The 18742-nt window shown below is 31.5% G+C and overlaps 1 protein-coding gene across 5 annotated transcripts in view; it reads right to left on the reverse strand.

Moving 5' to 3' along the window:
* Col11a1 (collagen type XI alpha 1 chain) overlaps positions 1-18742 on the reverse strand; it is a 208070-nt gene that overhangs the window by 90014 nt on the left and 99314 nt on the right. For all 5 annotated transcript variants that reach the window (XM_076863343.2, XM_076863345.2, XM_076863347.1 and 2 more), the window contains 7 exons: positions 16884-16937; positions 15690-15734; positions 14027-14080; positions 13901-13945; positions 7675-7728; positions 5809-5916; positions 3101-3154 (listed from right to left, as the gene is read on the reverse strand). In XM_076863343.2, the coding sequence (XP_076719458.1) occupies positions 3101-3154; positions 5809-5916; positions 7675-7728; positions 13901-13945; positions 14027-14080; positions 15690-15734; positions 16884-16937 (414 nt within the window). The remainder of the gene's footprint in view (positions 1-3100; positions 3155-5808; positions 5917-7674; positions 7729-13900; positions 13946-14026; positions 14081-15689; positions 15735-16883; positions 16938-18742) is intronic.

Here is an 18742-nt window from a genome sequence, read left to right on the forward strand (position 1 = left end):
CATACTAGCGGAACAGTCTCAACTAATTATATTTTGTGAAGGGCTTTTGAAGCTTCTTTCCTTTCTCTACAGAGAATCAGATAAAGGTGCATCTAATAGAGTTTTTTTTTTATTGGTTGTTCAAAACATTACAAAGCTCATGATAAATCATCTTTCATACATTTGACTCAATTGGATTATGAACTCCCATTTTTACCCCAAATACATATTGCAGAATTACATTGGTTACATCTAATAGAGTTTTACGGTATGGCTATTTCAGGAATTTGACAAGAAAATATAAAAATTTATTTTCATTAAATTTTACCTGGGAACAAATATTTAGTTCTCTCTTGACTTGACCAGATAACTAATCATATTAATACTAATTTAAGCAAATTGTTCCCATAGATCAATTTATTTTCAATGCATTTATTTTTTTACATGGTTTCTGCTCTAGGAAGTCAGTGGGAAATAAACACAAAGAGTCCGATCCACAAGTTAAGCAGTTTATAATATATGAGGATAGTATCTTTATTTTCCTGTATAAGGACTTATCAACAAAATACAGACTCTGTGAAAAGGCATCACCTGCTTTTAAATAGAAGAAACAAAAAAACAAAAGAGACGACAATGTCAAAGACTAATGGTAAAATTATATCAGTTAATAAAAGTGAAACTTTCAAAATTATTTTAAATGCCATTTGAATTGTTAAAGTATACTATCCAGAAAGAGATTTTACAGTTTGAAATAGCTATCATCTTAAAATACGATGGTGTGACTTTTGAATTCCCATTATGGTTTATATTGCTACAAAGACACTGTATAAATTAAAGTGTCTAATTATAGTCCTTAAATTGCTTCAAAGAGATGAGCAATCAAATTTCACTCTTAATATAATAAAGACTTAATTCCATTCAAAATTCATTGGCTTCCACATAGAAAAAAAAGTGAGGCTATCTTTGATCTTTAATGCACCCATAACTTTTGTTTTAGAAATGAGAAACCCAAAAGTTCTTTGATCATAGAAAAAAAATTTAGTTATGCAGAAAAGAAATATAAAAAATAAAGGCCAATATTTCAGACATTTAAGTTATCGAATTAGAAATACGTTTGATTCCTCTAGGAAGAAATATTTCTATTTAGTCATTCTGTTGCATTTTTCTAATAAAAAGAATTCAAAGAATACTAAGCAAAGAAATGACTTAGAAGAAACAAAAATAATCAGAATTTCAGATAAACTCATAAAATTGTGTTCATTCAAGTAATGTTATGGCAGTTTTCTAAGTATTCAAGTCAAAACAAAACAACACCACAATTGTAATTCAGCCCAGTAAATAGATCAAGAATTCATGAAGCGTAAGGCCGTTTATTCTGCAGTGAATAGTTTCTTACAATATTTGTGAAAAAATGTTGACATTTGAAAGAAAGGTAACTGTCAGAGCAATATATTAGAGATAATATTTAAAAGGTCAAAATAATTATTCAAAATTTCAGTGTATTAGAAAACATTTAAATGATACTTGTATTATTTTTAAATCATAAATTTTATGAATCTTATTTTAGAAAATATTATATGTGTTTCTTATCAAAAATTATAAGAAAAATCAAGACAAGCCTAAAATAGTGTCATCACTAGACAATGAGTTATACAATTGCATGTAGTCTACCTTTCACTGGGGGAGGGACATTTCTGTCTCACCCTAGTTATCTGTGAAATGATTAATAAATATATGTTAATTGTATAATAGAATATTATACAATCAGGATTCTCCTTTTCTACTTTATGCATTATGTGTGAATGGGTCAAACTGTGCTATATATAGGGAAATAGATTAATATAGAGACTTTCATCTACATATACAGTATATAATGAACCCTCCAATATTAATAATCAACATTTACAAACTATCTTAATGTACCTAGTCAATGAATCAACTACAGTCTTCACTAAATTGTATGGTTAGCTGGGGAAAAATGAGTACTGGAGATTAAAACACAATTTTAAAACCATCTTTTTTCATAAAATATGTATATTTCAAATACTCAAAAATGGGATTCAGGGGCTGGGGTTGTGGCTCAGCAGTAGAGTGCTCACCTAGCACATGCAAGGCGGTGGGTTTAATCCTCGGTACCACATAAAAATAAATAAATAAGATAAAAGTATTGTGTCCAACCACGATTAAAAAAAAATTTTAAATGGGATTCATGTGATATAATGGGGTTAATAGTGACCCTTCCCAAAAAATAGATACATCCAAGTCCAAAGCTCTGAAACCTGTGAATTCTGCTTTATTTGGAAGAAGGAGGAGGAGAAAAAGGAGGAGGAGGAGGAGAAAAATAAAAATGTCTGGTCTTCCTCAAATGAAATTAAGAATCTTGAAAGGAGATTGTCCTGAATTATCCAGGTGGTTCCTAATTTCAGTGACAGTATCCTTATAAGACACCAACGAAAAGAAATAGACAATCAGGAAAAAAGACCATGTAAAGATAGGGCAGAGACTGGTGAAATACTGTCAGAAGCCAAAGGACACCCAGAACCACTAGGTGTAGGGTGAGGCCAGGATGCAGTCTCCCCTAAGGCTTGGTAAGGAATGCAGCCCTGCACATATCTTGACTTCCAACTTCTGGCCTCCACAATGGAGAGAAAGTACATTTCCTTGGTTGTAGGTCGAAGTTTGTGAGATTTGTTACAACTGCTCTGGGAAATAAATACTGATGAAAATGAGGTCAACAGGGTAGGTGAAAGATGTATACCAACCCTATAAAAGACAGAAATCAAGTGGCAATTCAAGCCTGCAGAACAACAGAAATGAAATCAAAAGCTGTCATCTATCAGATGTCATCCACTTGATGACTTTGATATATTTTAATGTTCTTCCTTGGAAGAGACTTTATTCCAAACACAAGGAAGTAGCCTACTGTGCCTTCTTTCCATGATGCTATGTCCTGGAATCCTTCAATCCATGTTCCCATAGGCTCTATAAGATCCATGTACTCGGGAGACCACATACCCCCCCAATTGTCACTTGTGGAATTATATTTTATATTTTATTTTTATTTAATTTATATTTATATTTTATTATATTTAAACTATAAAACTCAAGCTAATTATTTTACCTTAGGACCTTGTCTTCCTGGATATCCTGGTAACCCTGGAACTCCAAGCTTCCCCTAAAGATAAAAAATTAAATAAATAAATAAGTAAAATTATACTTCAGTGAAAATTTTAATAATTTTTCTAAATATTAGAGTCATATATTTGTACACCTCAAAGGAAGATCAGCAAGTGTTTACACTATTTTATCTACATAACATTTATTTGTTTCCATTGGAAAAGGAAATTGTTGCTTTTGGCATGTTTCTAATGCTTTAATGTTGCATAATTTAACATCTCTTGAGTAAGGGATAAGACTTTATTTGGGGACATAAAATCCTAGCTAAAGAAAGCTTTTCCATTTTTTAAACTCCAAGGCATAACAAAAAAAAAATGAGCTTTTTCAACATTAAATACTCATTCAAGATGGAAGTACATTCAGATCTTATTGCTCTAACAGAAGCAAATCTTTTCAGTAAATTATTTCTTTTTTCACAGTCTAAATATAAAGCAAGTGATGAGTTATTTAACTTTTTCTCAGTAAGTAAACTATGAATAACTATATTAAAAGATATTGTGAATTAAATTTTGAGCAACTTTTAAATTTATTCAAATATTGGATAAAGCTGGTTAATAAATTTGTTACACATTGAGGGTGATAACTAATAATGATGAATGTTGTGGAGTGTTACTTCTTCTCAGTGGACACCCATGTACATAACTATTTTGTACTAGTACAAGGAGGTTATGGTCAATCTGTAATTGCTAAAATAAAGTATAAACTATAAAGAATTATAACAATGTGAAACCAATAATAAGAGGCTTCAAAAGTCATTCTAAAATGTTAGCCCCTGAAATTACTTAATAAATAAATCATTAGTAAGAAAATATAAGTAGAGGAATAAATAAATGAATAAAATGTAAAATTTTACTGTATATCATTTTCTGTAATAAGATGCTTATAAAGGCATACATAATGTATAAAATATTATACACTGATGTCTTAAACGTTAGCAAGCTTGAAGTATCATTTCCAGTGTACACTTAAAAAAATTAAAAATGGAAACAAACCATTTTTATTGCATTGTACATGCAATATTAAAAGATGAGAAGAACTTCATGAACAAAATTAACATTTTACTGGATAAAGCAAGGCAAGAAATTAAGAACATAGTTGATGACCTCATTATTATAGATTAAACTAAAGAGTTGATGGAGTTATGATTAACATTGCATAGATAAGCAGTCTTCAGATGGAAAATATGCAAACAAGCCCTAAGAAGCATACTTATAATGATGTCCCCTTGGATACATTATGTTTCATAGCTTGTTTTACTCCATTGATTTCAAGGTTAATGAAATTCTCTAATTATGATCACAAAACTATCTATGTTCTACGCTAATTACTACATTAGAATGTATACTCTTACTCATTTTAAAATTATTTAAAAATAACTGCAGACAGTATGTGTTTCTTTTTTCAATATGGTGATAGACAACTTCAGTAAATGCATATAGACATAAGGAAATGTTAAAAATGAAGGATTTTGAGGTAGCAGAAACTGCTGTTGCCGCAGACACACAAGACAGAGTCCGGTGGAGGAGAGATCAAAGTTCCAGGTTAATCCTTAAACTGTGGGCAACTCAGCACTTAAGTAGAAGGGTATAACAGTGTGGTGAGGCTTCATCTTTCCCTTATCTTTTCTTTACACTGCCCAAACACAGTACTGCTCATCAATTCAGACATGGCAAATTTTTCAAAATGCCAAACAGTAGAATTGTCATATCAGATGATTGCCAATAATATGACATTTTTTTAATTTAAATAGTCACAATCTCCACATAATACCTATGTAACCTATTTTACTTCTGGACAAGATGGTTTGGAGGTGAAAATACTAGAGTTTTCTCAAATAGCCTGGAACTTCTTTATCTTATAGAAAAACAGCATGCTTATTACAGAAAATATAGACATATGTACTCATAAAACCAGAGAAATCATTTCAATTTCACCATAAGAATCTAATTATATTTTGCTTTAGTGCACATAATGGGATAATACTTATCATAGATATTTCTAGCTATTTTTTTCCTTTTCAATTTAATTTCATGGAATATTTTGAAAAGTTAATTATTCACTAAATGGTCCTCCTGAGATATAATTTTAATGTTGCTTCGTGTTACATTTAAATGTAAATGCAGTGATTGTAAATATTTTTGGCATATACATATAGCCCCATCAATGTTTCTCAAAACAATGAATATTAGTATTTTCCAGGAATACTTCAAACTACAAGTGATAACTTGTGTCACCTTTAAATTAAATTTTTTTTGAAAATAAATATTTTTAAAAATATTTATTCTATGAAAATACATGGTTAAAAACACTGTATATTTTGGTTTGAGAGACAAAAATGATTCTACTTGATCCAAAACAATAATCAGAGAACATCTTTTATTAACTCTTTCATCTTTTACTCATTCTCAATTTCTCAGCATCAAATGTGGAAGAGTTGATCCTGTATGGCTAAGGAAAGCAGAGGGACCAAAAAAGTACGCGTAAGTGAAAAATGATAAATGTGTACTTCTCATGATTATACTCTGGGTAGTATATGGGTCAACTTGAAATGTAATAGATCCCTTTAGCTTCCTGACATCAGTGATGAAAAGTATTTAAAATGTCAATGGAGCATCTTCCACAGGGGACCTGTGCATTTGGAGTTTCACCAACCTTTTCTCCTGCTTGACCAGAAGGACCTGGGTCTCCAGTGGGACCTGCACGACCTTTGGGGCCTTCAGGACCGTCTTCTCCTCTTGGGCCTATTTGGCCAACTTCTCCCTGAAGTATAGAGAAATAACATTTTGTAACTTAAAACATGTGGAACCTAACAGGCAGAGATGCTAACCTATTGGAAAATTAGATTCTTCAATTTTTGGCTTGTTTATTCATGTTTTATATTTGACAAGGAAGCTTGCAAGGGTTAGACTTCATTATTTGCTCCATTTCTAAATAAACAACTAAATATAACTTCACATACTGAAAATCTGCAGAAGCCAGATGCCACCATATATGATGTTAACTTGCTTTTGAGACATCTGTGATAGAGAATGACAGAGATGGTGGTGGAGTTAGATATGACAGAGACAAAGAAAGAGACACAGGCAGAGAGAGATTGAGAGAGAGAAAAAAGAATAAATAAGAAAGCTACTTTGGAAATCATCATTTGAAACACAGAAAAAGTATCTTCTTTCTAGACTTCATTTTTATTTTTAAAGAATTAGGAACTAGGATACAAAGTTAATGTTTCCCATCCCGAACACAGGTTTTTATGTGAATTTGAAGGAAACCAAAGTCTTCTACGGTATGTTTTTCCACTCAGAGGTATTAGGTACATTATCATATTAGTTATTTAAAAAATTACCAATAAAGCATCTAATTTGCTTTCAGTGAATGATATTATTTTTATTGTTGTGTTTTAGAGCTTATGTTCAGAGAAAAATTTTATTCTTAGAACCTGAAATTCAGAACTACTGAAAATTTATGAAAGTTACAGACAGGTAGTTTCTAGGCAGCACAGTTTACCACAGAAGAACTAAATTTAGAATAAGCCTGTCAGATTACTTAAAGTAATTTGATAATTGTATTCTAAAACTGTGTCTATATGTCTGTTATATCTTAATAAATGGTGTCTGTTATCTCAATAAATCCATTGTGAGTTGAAAATATCCTGTCAAGATGCATTTAATACACCTAAGCTATAAAAATTCCCAGCTAATCCTACCCTACCTTAAAAGAGCTCAGAAAATTTACAGTAGTTTACAGTTGACTGAATCATCTAACAAAGTCTGTTTCATAATACAGTGTTGAGTATCTCATGCAATTTACTGAATACTATATTGAGAGTGAAAATAGACTGTATGTTTGCAATATTATAAATTCAAAAAATCACAAAGTCAAAAATTGTAAGTCAGAGACTGCATATACATATACACAAAGTATATATTATACAGATAGCCCCCAACTTACAATGGTTCAAAACACAATTCTTTTACTTTACCATGGGGAAAAAGCAAAGTACATTCAATAGAAACCATACTTCATATTTTGGATTTTCATCTATTCCCAGGCTGTCATGTATGGTTTGATATTCTCTCAAGTTGTTGGGCAGCTGTAGAGAGGCTCAGCTCTCAGCCAAACATGTGACCAGCAAGATAACAACTGATACTCCACATTATATTGTGCTGCTAAGCTGATACTCAGTAGGTTAGACATTTGAAATGTATTTTCAATTCATAATATTTTCAAAATATGATGAGTTTATTGGGACATATAGTTAGTAGAGAACTTTGTGTTTGGAAAAGTATGCACCTGTGTACTTTTATAGGCGAAATGAAAAATTTAAGATAATGTCTAGAAAACAAATGGTACTATTCTATCTCTAAGAAACATAAAATGCGTGATATTCAAGGAAAACCTCAAGTGAGAAAAATCTTAATAGAAACATTTTACTTTATTCTGTACTTGCTATTTTTCAAGATTAGAATGCATGTATAATATGTAATTTTATGTATTAGTATAAATTTTCTTTTTACTCACTCTGTCGCCTTTAAGACCCATGTCACCTTTGAATCCTGGAAAGCCGTCTTCACCCTAAGAAATACATGGAATAAACAAAAGTTTAGTCTGACCAGTGTAAGAATCTAAAATATGATTATCTAAAATGAGTGCTGATTATTAGGTGAAATTATCCTGGGAATTATGAATTCTAGATGTGAAATCTCCTTCTTCTCTACTCCATCTGTGTTCCTATTCCCTTATTCCCAGAATCTTCCAATCTTTCTTCAAATATTGGCTATGAATTAAGGAATTTTTCATAAATGTGTCCATCATGTCTTCTGTAGCTCATGACAGAAGTAATTCTGTAATAACATATATCTTATGCTATTTACATAAAGAAAGTAATTATCATTTAACATGATTTACAAAGTCTTATTCTATCAAATAAAAAGTTTTACCCTTAATTTGCTAATTTTTATCAAAGAATTTTACATTGTGCATTTAATATCCTGTGATTTGGTTGGATGCCTTCTAACTTAATTTGTTCTCTATATTATACTCTCTCCAGGTGAAAATGGGAAGGAGAAAGTATGTCATCTGTGTGTGCAAATTGCTTATTGTGGCACTGGATGCACAGAGCAAAGGTGCTGAAAACTGGGCATCCTTTAGCCATGGAGACATTGGGGCTATGGGAATATTTCCTGCTGTTCCTACTCAAATCTGGAAGCTTCATGAACAACTTTATTGTCTTTTAATTTCAATAAAAAATAATTTTCTTGAAGATGATTATTCATGTATTCAACAACATTAAGAGAGCAATTCCTATGTTGAAAAGCACTGTGGGATATTTTGAAGTTTTTATTTTAACCAAAACACAGAAGGGAGAACATCTGTAGCTATTTTGGTATAAATGAAGTAGAATGGGAAAGAGAAAAAGAAAAGATGTTGTTGAAGATGATGATGATGATGATGATGGTGACGGTGGTGGTGGTGGTGGTATTCTGGTGGTGCTGGTGTTTTTGAGGCAAGATGTGAAGGACAGAAGGTATGCTACGTAGTTTGGCATTTTATTTGATAGCACAAAATGGATACAAGTTTTAGAGTTGGAGGAAAGAACTCGTTAGTGTGGTTATGAGAACAAGGTTAGGAAGGACAAAGACATTTATCTCCATATCCTACTGGCAAAATAACCTCTTTGAAACACAAAATTGATCATATTACTTTTCATTTTTATATTCCTCAATGTTTTCAAACAGGTAATGATGAATATAAGCTGCCCTCTTCCACACCTTGAGCTAGTTCTTGTCCATTTCTTCAGACTTTTTTCTTGAATCTCCCCTCTATCTCCACCCAAATCTTTGGATTGCATTCTAGAAAAACTAAATTATTTTATTTTCATTCATAACACACCTGAAAAACCTTTCCTTTCTCTGTAAATCTGGCAATATTTTACTCTCTTCACAACGCAGCTCATGATTCTGTCATGAAGTATTCCCTGACCTCAAACATTTCCTCCTGAAATTAACCTGTCCATTCAGTGTGTCCTAGCTACATTTCTTATTGCAACAACATGACTTCCTGTTTTGAGTAGATCACAAATCACTTTTCCATTAAATACTAGAGGTAGGAATCATATCTAAATAACCACTGAGTTTCTGGTATCTAATATATTTTGACTTTGGAAACCATGATACTCTGTAAGGATTTACCAAAGGAACATTTGGAAATTATCCATGCCCCAATGGGAATTTGGCAAGGTATGGGAATGTTTAGAAAATACCAAATAGCATGCAATTTGAGCGTGAGACCAAAAACTAGAAAAAGCGATCCAAAGCACTATCTTGTCTAACTCTGACAGGAATAGAACTTTTCCTCAGGAGAACAGAATAAGGTTTTCACATTTCGTGGTGAAGTGACCTTTTAAGGAGCAGAATTATCTTTATACCGAATGCAACTGGAGCAATGGCTGAAGTGTAAGAGTTGAAAATGACCACTTAACTTCCATTAGCTGTTGTCTTCATACCTTCTCCCTGGAGAGAAGTTGCACTGGAGGAAAGAACACCTGCCAAGTTTAGTTTAAGAAATATTGAACTCTACGTCCAAGAATCATTAACTGACACTAGGATTGTTTCAGGCAGACTTATTTGTTTGTTTGTTTGTTTGTTTACTTGGAGCTAGAACCCAGTCAATGGGATTCAACTTCATTCAAACTATGTTGTCAGTATGCATAATTAAGGAAAAGAAATATATGACTCAAATTCATTAGGCAAATTTTTAAACAAATGGCATAACAGATTACTGATATTTCCAGTACCAAAATTGTCAGATCTGAAGTAATCTTCAGAAAAAGGAAAAAAAAATGTATGGTTTTGGAAGATGAGTACCACAAGAATTCACTAATACCACTTGGTCTATTGGGCTGTGTTACTAGAAGTTTTAAGGAAAATATCTAAGACAAAAAAAAAAAAACAGAATTTTAATGCTATGCTAGTTAAGGTATATACTTGCTATTTAAGCTTTTGATAATAATTCGTATCATATAGTAAAAAATATCTAATGGTATAATTGTCTAATTTATTCTTTATGTCTGATTTATTCTTTATGTCTAATGGGATATAAGGTGGATTGTTTTACATATACAGAGAAAGAAAATAAATAATGTATCTTAAAAATTTATCAGGACTTAATGATTCCTCAGAGAGTTTAAAAATAAAAAGATTCTTACCATTAAAATTTTTTCTATTGTTTTGTCATGTTGTTCATGTGTTTTCCCATCTAGAGTACGGATCTAGGGCAGCACAAATTCTATCCTGTAACCTATAGTGTCCCTGAAGGTTTCTAACACCTCGCTTTTAATGGTGAGAGCAATATCAACAGCACCCTGTATAAACATTATACAGTCCTAAACCTAATAGCTCCCACTCAGGCATCTACTGCTTTCTCTTATCAAATCAAAATGATGAGTTCAATAACTATCTATAGTATAAACAGAAAGTTTTCTAAAACAGTTTACAATTTCAAATGGTGGATGAGAGAATGGAAGTAGGGTAGAACTTGATGTTTGTGAGGGAGGAAGAGAGAAGCTAGCAGCAAAAACTTACAGGAAGAGTGAAAGAAGAGCCAACAAATTTGCTGTTGATTGGAGAAAAGTTGGAAAGAAAACAGATAAGTGACAGGAAGAATATAAACAAAGAGAAAAAATTAAAGATATAAGAATACAACAAAAATGCAAAACACCATCCATATATCATCATCCTCCAAACACTGATGCATTGACAACACCCTGTTCCAAATATGGTAGACATGTTAGCGAATAGAAAAATCAAATCAAATCAAATAACTCTCAATGTAAAGTTGAACTATCTTCATCAGTATTGAAAGTTTCTCACTTTGCGATGTAGAGTCCCAAGTCTGTCAAAGATTATTTGAAATGTAAAGGAAATGGCATTAACTGTCTCTGATATCTCATGGGATGACCAGGCCCAGATCAGTCCTCATAGCCTATTCAACAAATGGTGCTGGCAAAACTGGAAATCCATATGGAGCAAAATGAAATTAAACCTCTGTCTTTCACACTGCACAAAAATCAACTCAAAGTGGATCAAAGACTTAGGCTCTAGAATAGAGACCCTGCACCTAATAGAAGAAAATGTAGGCCCAAATCTTCACCATGACAGCCTAGGATCTGACTTCCCTAACAAGACCCCTAAAGCACAAGAAGTAAAGTCAAGAATCAATAAATAGGATGGATTTAAATTAAAAAGCTTTTTCTCAGTAAAACAAACAATAATGTGAGGAGAGAGCCTACACTTCGGGAGAATATCTTTACCATATGTGCCTCCAACAAAGCATTAATCTTTGGGATATATAAAGAACTCAAAAAACTTAACTCCAAAAAACCCAAATAACCCAATCAATAAATGGGCTAAGGAGCTGAACAGACATTTCACAGAATAAAGATATGCAATTGATTAACAAATATATGAAAATATGTTCAACATCTCTAGCAATTAGACAAATGCAAATCAAAACTAAACTAAGATTTCATCTTACTCCAGTCAGAATGGTGATCATCAAGAATACAGGCAACAATAAATGTTGGTGAGGATGTGGGGGAAAAGATACATTCATACACTGCTGTTGGGACTACATATTGGTACAACCACTATGAGAAGCAGTATGAAGATTTCTCAGAAAACTTGGAATGGAACGACCATTTGACCCAACTATCCTTCTCCTCGGTCTATACCCAAAGCCCTTAAAATCAGCATACTACAGTGATACAGTCATGTCCATGTTTTAGCAGTTCAATTCACAATAGCTAAATTATGGAACCAATGTAGATGTCCTTCAATAGATGAATAGATAAAGAAAATGTGGTATATATATATTCAATGGAATATTGCTCAGCTTTAAAGAAAAATGAAATTATGGCATTTGTCAGTAAATGGATGGAGTTGGAGAATATCATGCTAAGCAAAATAAACCAATCCCAAAAGAGCAAAGGCCTTATGTTTTCTGTAACATGCAGAAGCTAATTCACTATAAGAGTGGGGAAGAGAAGAACAGATTTACCTTAGATAAGGTAGAGAAAAGTGAAGGAAGGAGAGAGGAGGGGATATGGGGATAGGAAGGATAGTTGAATGAAACAGACATTATTGATTTATGTATATATGTGACTGCATAACCGATGTGATTCTACAACATGTACACTCAGAACAATGAGAAATCATATCCCATCTATGTGATATAGCAAAGTATATAAATGCAGTCATCTATAACTAATTAAAACAAATTTTTAAATTTAATTAAAAATTCCATTAAGATTTACATTTTAGTTTTTTTAGGACAATCTTATTTTAGAGATTTAAAATGAGGCTCAGTTAGAGTAATCTTTCAGTTTACCCATCTGTTTAGTATGGAAACTGAATCAGAATCCATCACTTTTGACTCTAAATTTACAATTTTAAATACTTTCCTCAATATACACTTATTTCTTCTGAAATGATATGTTACTCAAAACAACCAAAAATCTCAAGATATTTCCTACATACAAGCAATATGTCTCCTTTGTGGATTTTTCCTCCCATGTTTCTTGTTATCTATACTTTTATTTACCTTGTTACTTTGCAATTATCCCTCTTTCCAGGAAGGTCACAAAATCCCAAGTGGAGACAACATTTTTAAAAATGGACATCCTCCAAATAATTGCAAGTTAACCCTGTCTGAACCATCACTCTTCTCTACCACCAGCTTAGCAGGACATTGCACAGACCATCATTGCTGATCAGGATGACATGGTATCACGATCCAAGTCATAGAGCTCATTCAAACTGCACATTTGTCATAGAACAAAACTGACAATGTAGTGGTACCCTTTATTACATCTCAGTAGTTTGTTTTTTTTTTCTAGAAAAAAAATGGATTTTAATGTGTATGAGAAATAGATCTCTCCTTGCTATCTGTTGCTCCTGCTGCTACCTATGGGTCTTTTCATAGTATTTTGACTTTAAAAATAAATGATTGTCCTTGGAATCAGTATTAAATGTTATATTAAGATATTATACTGCAAGGCTCCATATTGTTTTAATTTTTTATGTAATTGAATAGTAAGAATTAATCCAATATTGATTCTAGTTAATGCCATTTCCTTTATATTTCAAAATAATCTTTGACTTGGGACTCTACATTCATATTAAACATTTACTTGAAAATAAAATCTGAATTTCATGTTCCATAGCCAAAACCAACTGGTCTATATGCCATATTAGAGATGCCATATTCACATACAGTCCAACATACACCCTCTCATCTACCTCTCTCTGGTTTTAATTTAATTTCCCCCTTGCTAACACTTTTGTTTGTGTGTAGTGGCATCACATGGAAAGCCTCCCCTTATCCCAGTTGATTTATAATACATTTTAGTTTATGAATTTGGGGATTATTAGTAGAATAAAAAGGAATAAGCAACTGTAGTGCATACAACTGGATATTGCCCAAACCCTGTAGCAAACTCTGATTTACAAAGTTAAATACATGTAAGAAAAAAAGGGATACAGGACCCTCTCCTTAGGCTACAAGTTTTGTTTTGTTTTGTTTTGTTTAAGAGTCCAGGATATGGTATGCAAAATTAGACTCACATTGTCTAATATGTATATGTCTAATATGTCAGTATATTTGAAACACATGAAACACATGTTGAAGAAACATAAATTTTATATACTATATACACAAAAATTAAAATCACCTAACAATTAAATTTTACCTTTTCACCTTTAGATCCCTTGAGACCTCTGACGCCATCTGCTCCCTACAGAATAAATCAGAAATATTAAATTAATAACATGTTTTACATTGTAAAAAAATAATGTGAAACCAACTTAACATTTACCTTTACTCCTCGGGGACCAGGGTAGCCAATAGGACCTTGCGGACCAGGGGGACCCTAAAAAATGATTCATTCCAATTTAAATGTATGATACTTTGACAATGCTATGCAAATTCATATACTATAATTTTACCAAATAACCTACAAAAATATGGTATTCTTCTACTATTGATATTTGGTAAAGATTTCTTGGATAGATTATCATTGTTTTTCTAGAGTTAAATGTGTAAAACAAGCCATGTGATTAGCACTACCCACTTAAACTCACTATATTGCATATTCATGCTAAAAATCATACACCTCCTGTGATTTGGATAAGGTTTGAGTTTTCCCCCAAAGGTTCATGTGCTAGAAACTTGGTCTCCTGAGTGGTAAAGTTGAGAGGAGTAGAACCTTTAAGAAGAAGAATCTAGTGAAAGGTGGTTAGTTTCTTGGGAGTCATTAATGTAGTTCTGCTATTGGAAAAATTGATGTAATTCTCACAGACTCTGCTGGTTTCTGTGAGAGTAGGTGGCTATAAAATAGAAAGCCTGGCCCTTGAATCTCTCTTGCTTTATTTATCAACATTTGATTTCTCCATCTCATAAGCAGTCTCACCATGATGCCATCTATTTTGTCAGGAAGCAGCCAAGAGGCCCTCACCAGAGGCCAAATTTATGGGATCAATGGATCTTGATCCCTCAAACTGTGAGCTAAATAATATTTTTTTTAATATTTTACCCACCCTCAAGTATTTCCGACAGCAACACAAAACAGACTAATACCAGAATTGTCCAATATATGTACACAAAATAATGTAAAGAATTAGATAATAAAAAATTTTTAACCTGAAAAAGCTCATTGTGCTCATTGTCTACCAAAAAAATCAATCATTTCTAATAATGTTTTGTATAAAATTATAACATTCCCATGATGAATAATGTAATCAAAATTATTTATTTCCCTTAGTTGGCTTTGCTTGTCTAGTACATGTAAAGGAAAAAATATATATAATCTATAATTTGCCGTTTTGCAGTAATGCTGAAATTTTAATGCCATTTTAACAACAATTCAAAACTAGCAACTCTAAAGAAAAATGATCCTATCCCTGATGCTATAATCTGAACAGTACTAAGCACACTTACTTAACTTATTGAAAAAGCTTTCATTTAGATATTTTGATAATCATTACACTTAAAATTTAATATCCTCTTGGTTAAAAGTTATCAGAAATAAATATGAAACTGGAGTTACATATACAGTTTAATGATATTCAGTAATTTTTGTTCAATTTAATTATTAGTATGATAATTTATTGCATTCATACTATATATACAAATATGTATCTATTCCTGATTATGGAAATATATTTTTAAAAAGAAATAAACCGTCCATTTTATAAACATAAAAAATTAAAAGTTATCCATCCAAGCCATGCCTGTTTATTACATCAAAAATAATTATAGAGATTTCATTTATATTAAAATGTTAGGAAATTGTTTTCAGAAATTAAAAGTATATTCATAGAAAGAGATTAAATACTTTTGATAGTTTCTAATATTCTCCTGTCCCTTTGTGAGCTCAGAAAAAAAAATTATATATACTATAGAGTTGAACAAATCAAGGTATTTCTTTTTTTCTTGAACATAAGTTGATAGGACACTTAAAAGAGTACTTAATAACCTACCAAAGCACCCTTCTCTCCAGACTGGCCTTCTTTTCCAGGGTGACCCTAAATATAGAAAAGATACATACCAGCAAGGTACAATATTAGCGATAGTTGATAATACTATGAAATTCCTCCTTTGTGTTCAACTATTGAATTGATATTCTATTTTTTAGAAAATGTTGAGCTTTTTTGTGCCAGTATTTGTATTTTTAAATAACATAGGAAGTGGTAGCATTTAGAAAGAGTCATTAGATTATATGTATTTCATGAAATATGGAATGCTTTTAAGAAAGATTTGAAAAAGCATGTATAACAATATATTGCTCATTAACAATTTAAAACCTATCTTAATTAGAGTCTTACAGATATTTTAATCTGCCTTATATTTTGCATATCAATCAAGTGATGGTATGTACATATTCATAAGCAAAGAAAAGCATGTAAATAGAAAATCTGAAAATAGAGCAAAATAATGAACATTAACACTATTAATAATCAAGTTATTCAGATTCAATAAGTAAAAATGTACAGCTACATGACAATCATACTTAATGGGAAGTAGAAGCAAGACAAAATCCTATATCCTGATATTTACAAATCACAGTAAGTAGCCTGGAGAGTAAAAAATGCATAAATAATACATTTTTAAAGTAACAAGGTGATATTGCATGTTTACATTATTTATTACTATGTTTGGAGAAATAATAAATACTGATACATTTCCAGAGAAAGAATAAATCCCAAAGGTCTGAGGATATTATCTGAGGAAAATTATGAAATGTTTTAGAGCTTCATGTTAATTTTTGGACAAAAGTTAAAAAGAAAGAGTGGATGAGTAAGTGCTTTGCAGAAAAAGAAGTGAGCACAAGGAAAGGTACAGTCACAGAAAATTTAAAGAATGTCAAGGAAAAACGTGAGTGGATCTATCTTTCAGGAGCTAATGCTTCATAAGGAAGTAGAAAAGTTGGTGATTCTGGAAGGTTCTGGTCTACAGCGCCAATATGAGTTTATCTAGAGGCCACTATGAGCTCATTAAAGATTTTGCAATTCAGAAGTGACATGATAAAATGGTGTTTTGAAAAGATCAATGTTTAATTACTGGCTCATTTTACTTTTATTATAGACTACATATAATCATTTCTGAAACACATGTAAAATCTACTTTTGAAGATAATATATAGAAAATGTAATGACCAGGTAAATAATACTTACAGGTGGCCCGTCAGCACCAGGAAGTCCGGCTAGACCTGGTTTTCCTTGTGGTCCCTAATCAAACAGTGAAAGGGAATATTTTATTTAAAAAAAAAATAATGAAAAGCTCTGACTATGTACATAGCAACATAGTACTAGAAATATTCTTGAGACAATGGTTTCTAATTACAAATAGTAAACATTTACATAACTTTCTAACATTTTATGTGGAAAAATGGTATAAATGAAAACCAAATTTACCATATGTAAAAAACATGCTAGTTTTAACCATACATAATAATCTTAAATGAGTCCTTTTTAAAAATAACAAATTAGTTTATAAATGTCTCAACAAATTGGAGCTTAGAGAATAAAAGTGAAATTACAACTTAAAAATCCATTGACTTAGGACAATGACAAGATGTTAACAAATGATAATTCAAACACAGTCATGAGCCCCATAACATTTTGCTTAATAATGGACCATTTATTCAATGGTGGACCCATAAAGATTATAATGGAGTGAAACAATCTCACCTAGAGATCTCACATAGCCATCTTAATGCCTAGTGCAATTCATTACTCACATATTTTTGGTAACATCAAATAAGAATACAATGCTTACAGTTGTATAAAGGTGTTGTACGTTTAATTACATGCAGTACATAATTTGAGATAATAATAAATTAATTATATTAGTGGCTTATGTATTTACTATATCATACTTTTATCATTATTTTAGAGTGTAATCCTTCTATCTATAAAAAAAATTACTTTAAAACAGTATGCTGCACCATGCTGGCGGACGTCTCACCCATCTATTCACCACATCTTGATAGCAATAAGAGGCCACATCAAGTGACTCACCTATGCCATATGGTTTCATGTGAGTACATGCCATGATGTTAACATAGGAATGCAATGACCTAATGATTGATTTCTCAAACTGTATCTTGTTGTTAAGTGACATATAACTATAACTTCAGAGTATAATGAAATGTACTAATTATAAAGAAATTTTTAGAAATATGTTATTGTGTGAAAGATATTGATAGGACATGAAGGAAAACAAATCTACTTTTATGTAAAAGTATGTAACTTAATTTGCAATTAACAAATAATAAAATATTAAGTATTTGTTCAACAGATCACTCTAATTCATGTTAACCACAGAGGGTTTCAAATTTTATTTAACATGACCTTTGCTAAGTTTGAAACATGGTAAGCATCACCACTGAAGGAAAAGAAAAGTAGGTACTGAACTAAGATTATTGACTTTTTGGTCCACCCATTAGTCAGGACTTACAACCAATTGAAAAGGCAGGGATACTTCAGCAAGCCTAAATTCTGGACAGTTTAGAGATTTCTCATTCTCAGACAGTGCTTAAAATAAGCTTTGTGTTCATGTTGACTACAGAAAAGCATCACTTAAATCAGTAGGAAGTAAAAAAAATGTAACTTTCAAATTAAAAAAAATATAATTTGTAACTAAAATTAATTGCTTTTCTTTTAAAGGATTTAAAACTTTCAATCCCCTTCACCAATCCATAAGTCATAGTCAGTCAAGTCATTTAACATTATATAATAATTATTACAAAAAATTAAATATTTAATGGCAGCATTTTGTGTATCAACTAAATTACCTTTTACTTTCAAGATACTGGTCTTTAGAACAAAATGTAACTACCAAACAGAGTACAAGTTCATTAATTATTGTTATCTGGAGATGTGTTATTTGTATGACAACAACTCTGTGAACAATACTTGGATCTTTTTGTTGATATATATTTGAGGATAAACAAGAAATATTAAAACTCTTGCACTGTAAGATGATTTTTTAATAAAATTGAAATCAATCCATCTCTTTTACAATGGAAGTT

Source organism: Callospermophilus lateralis, chromosome 7, assembly GCF_048772815.1.
Source record: "Callospermophilus lateralis isolate mCalLat2 chromosome 7, mCalLat2.hap1, whole genome shotgun sequence".
NCBI lineage: Eukaryota > Metazoa > Chordata > Mammalia > Rodentia > Sciuridae > Callospermophilus > Callospermophilus lateralis.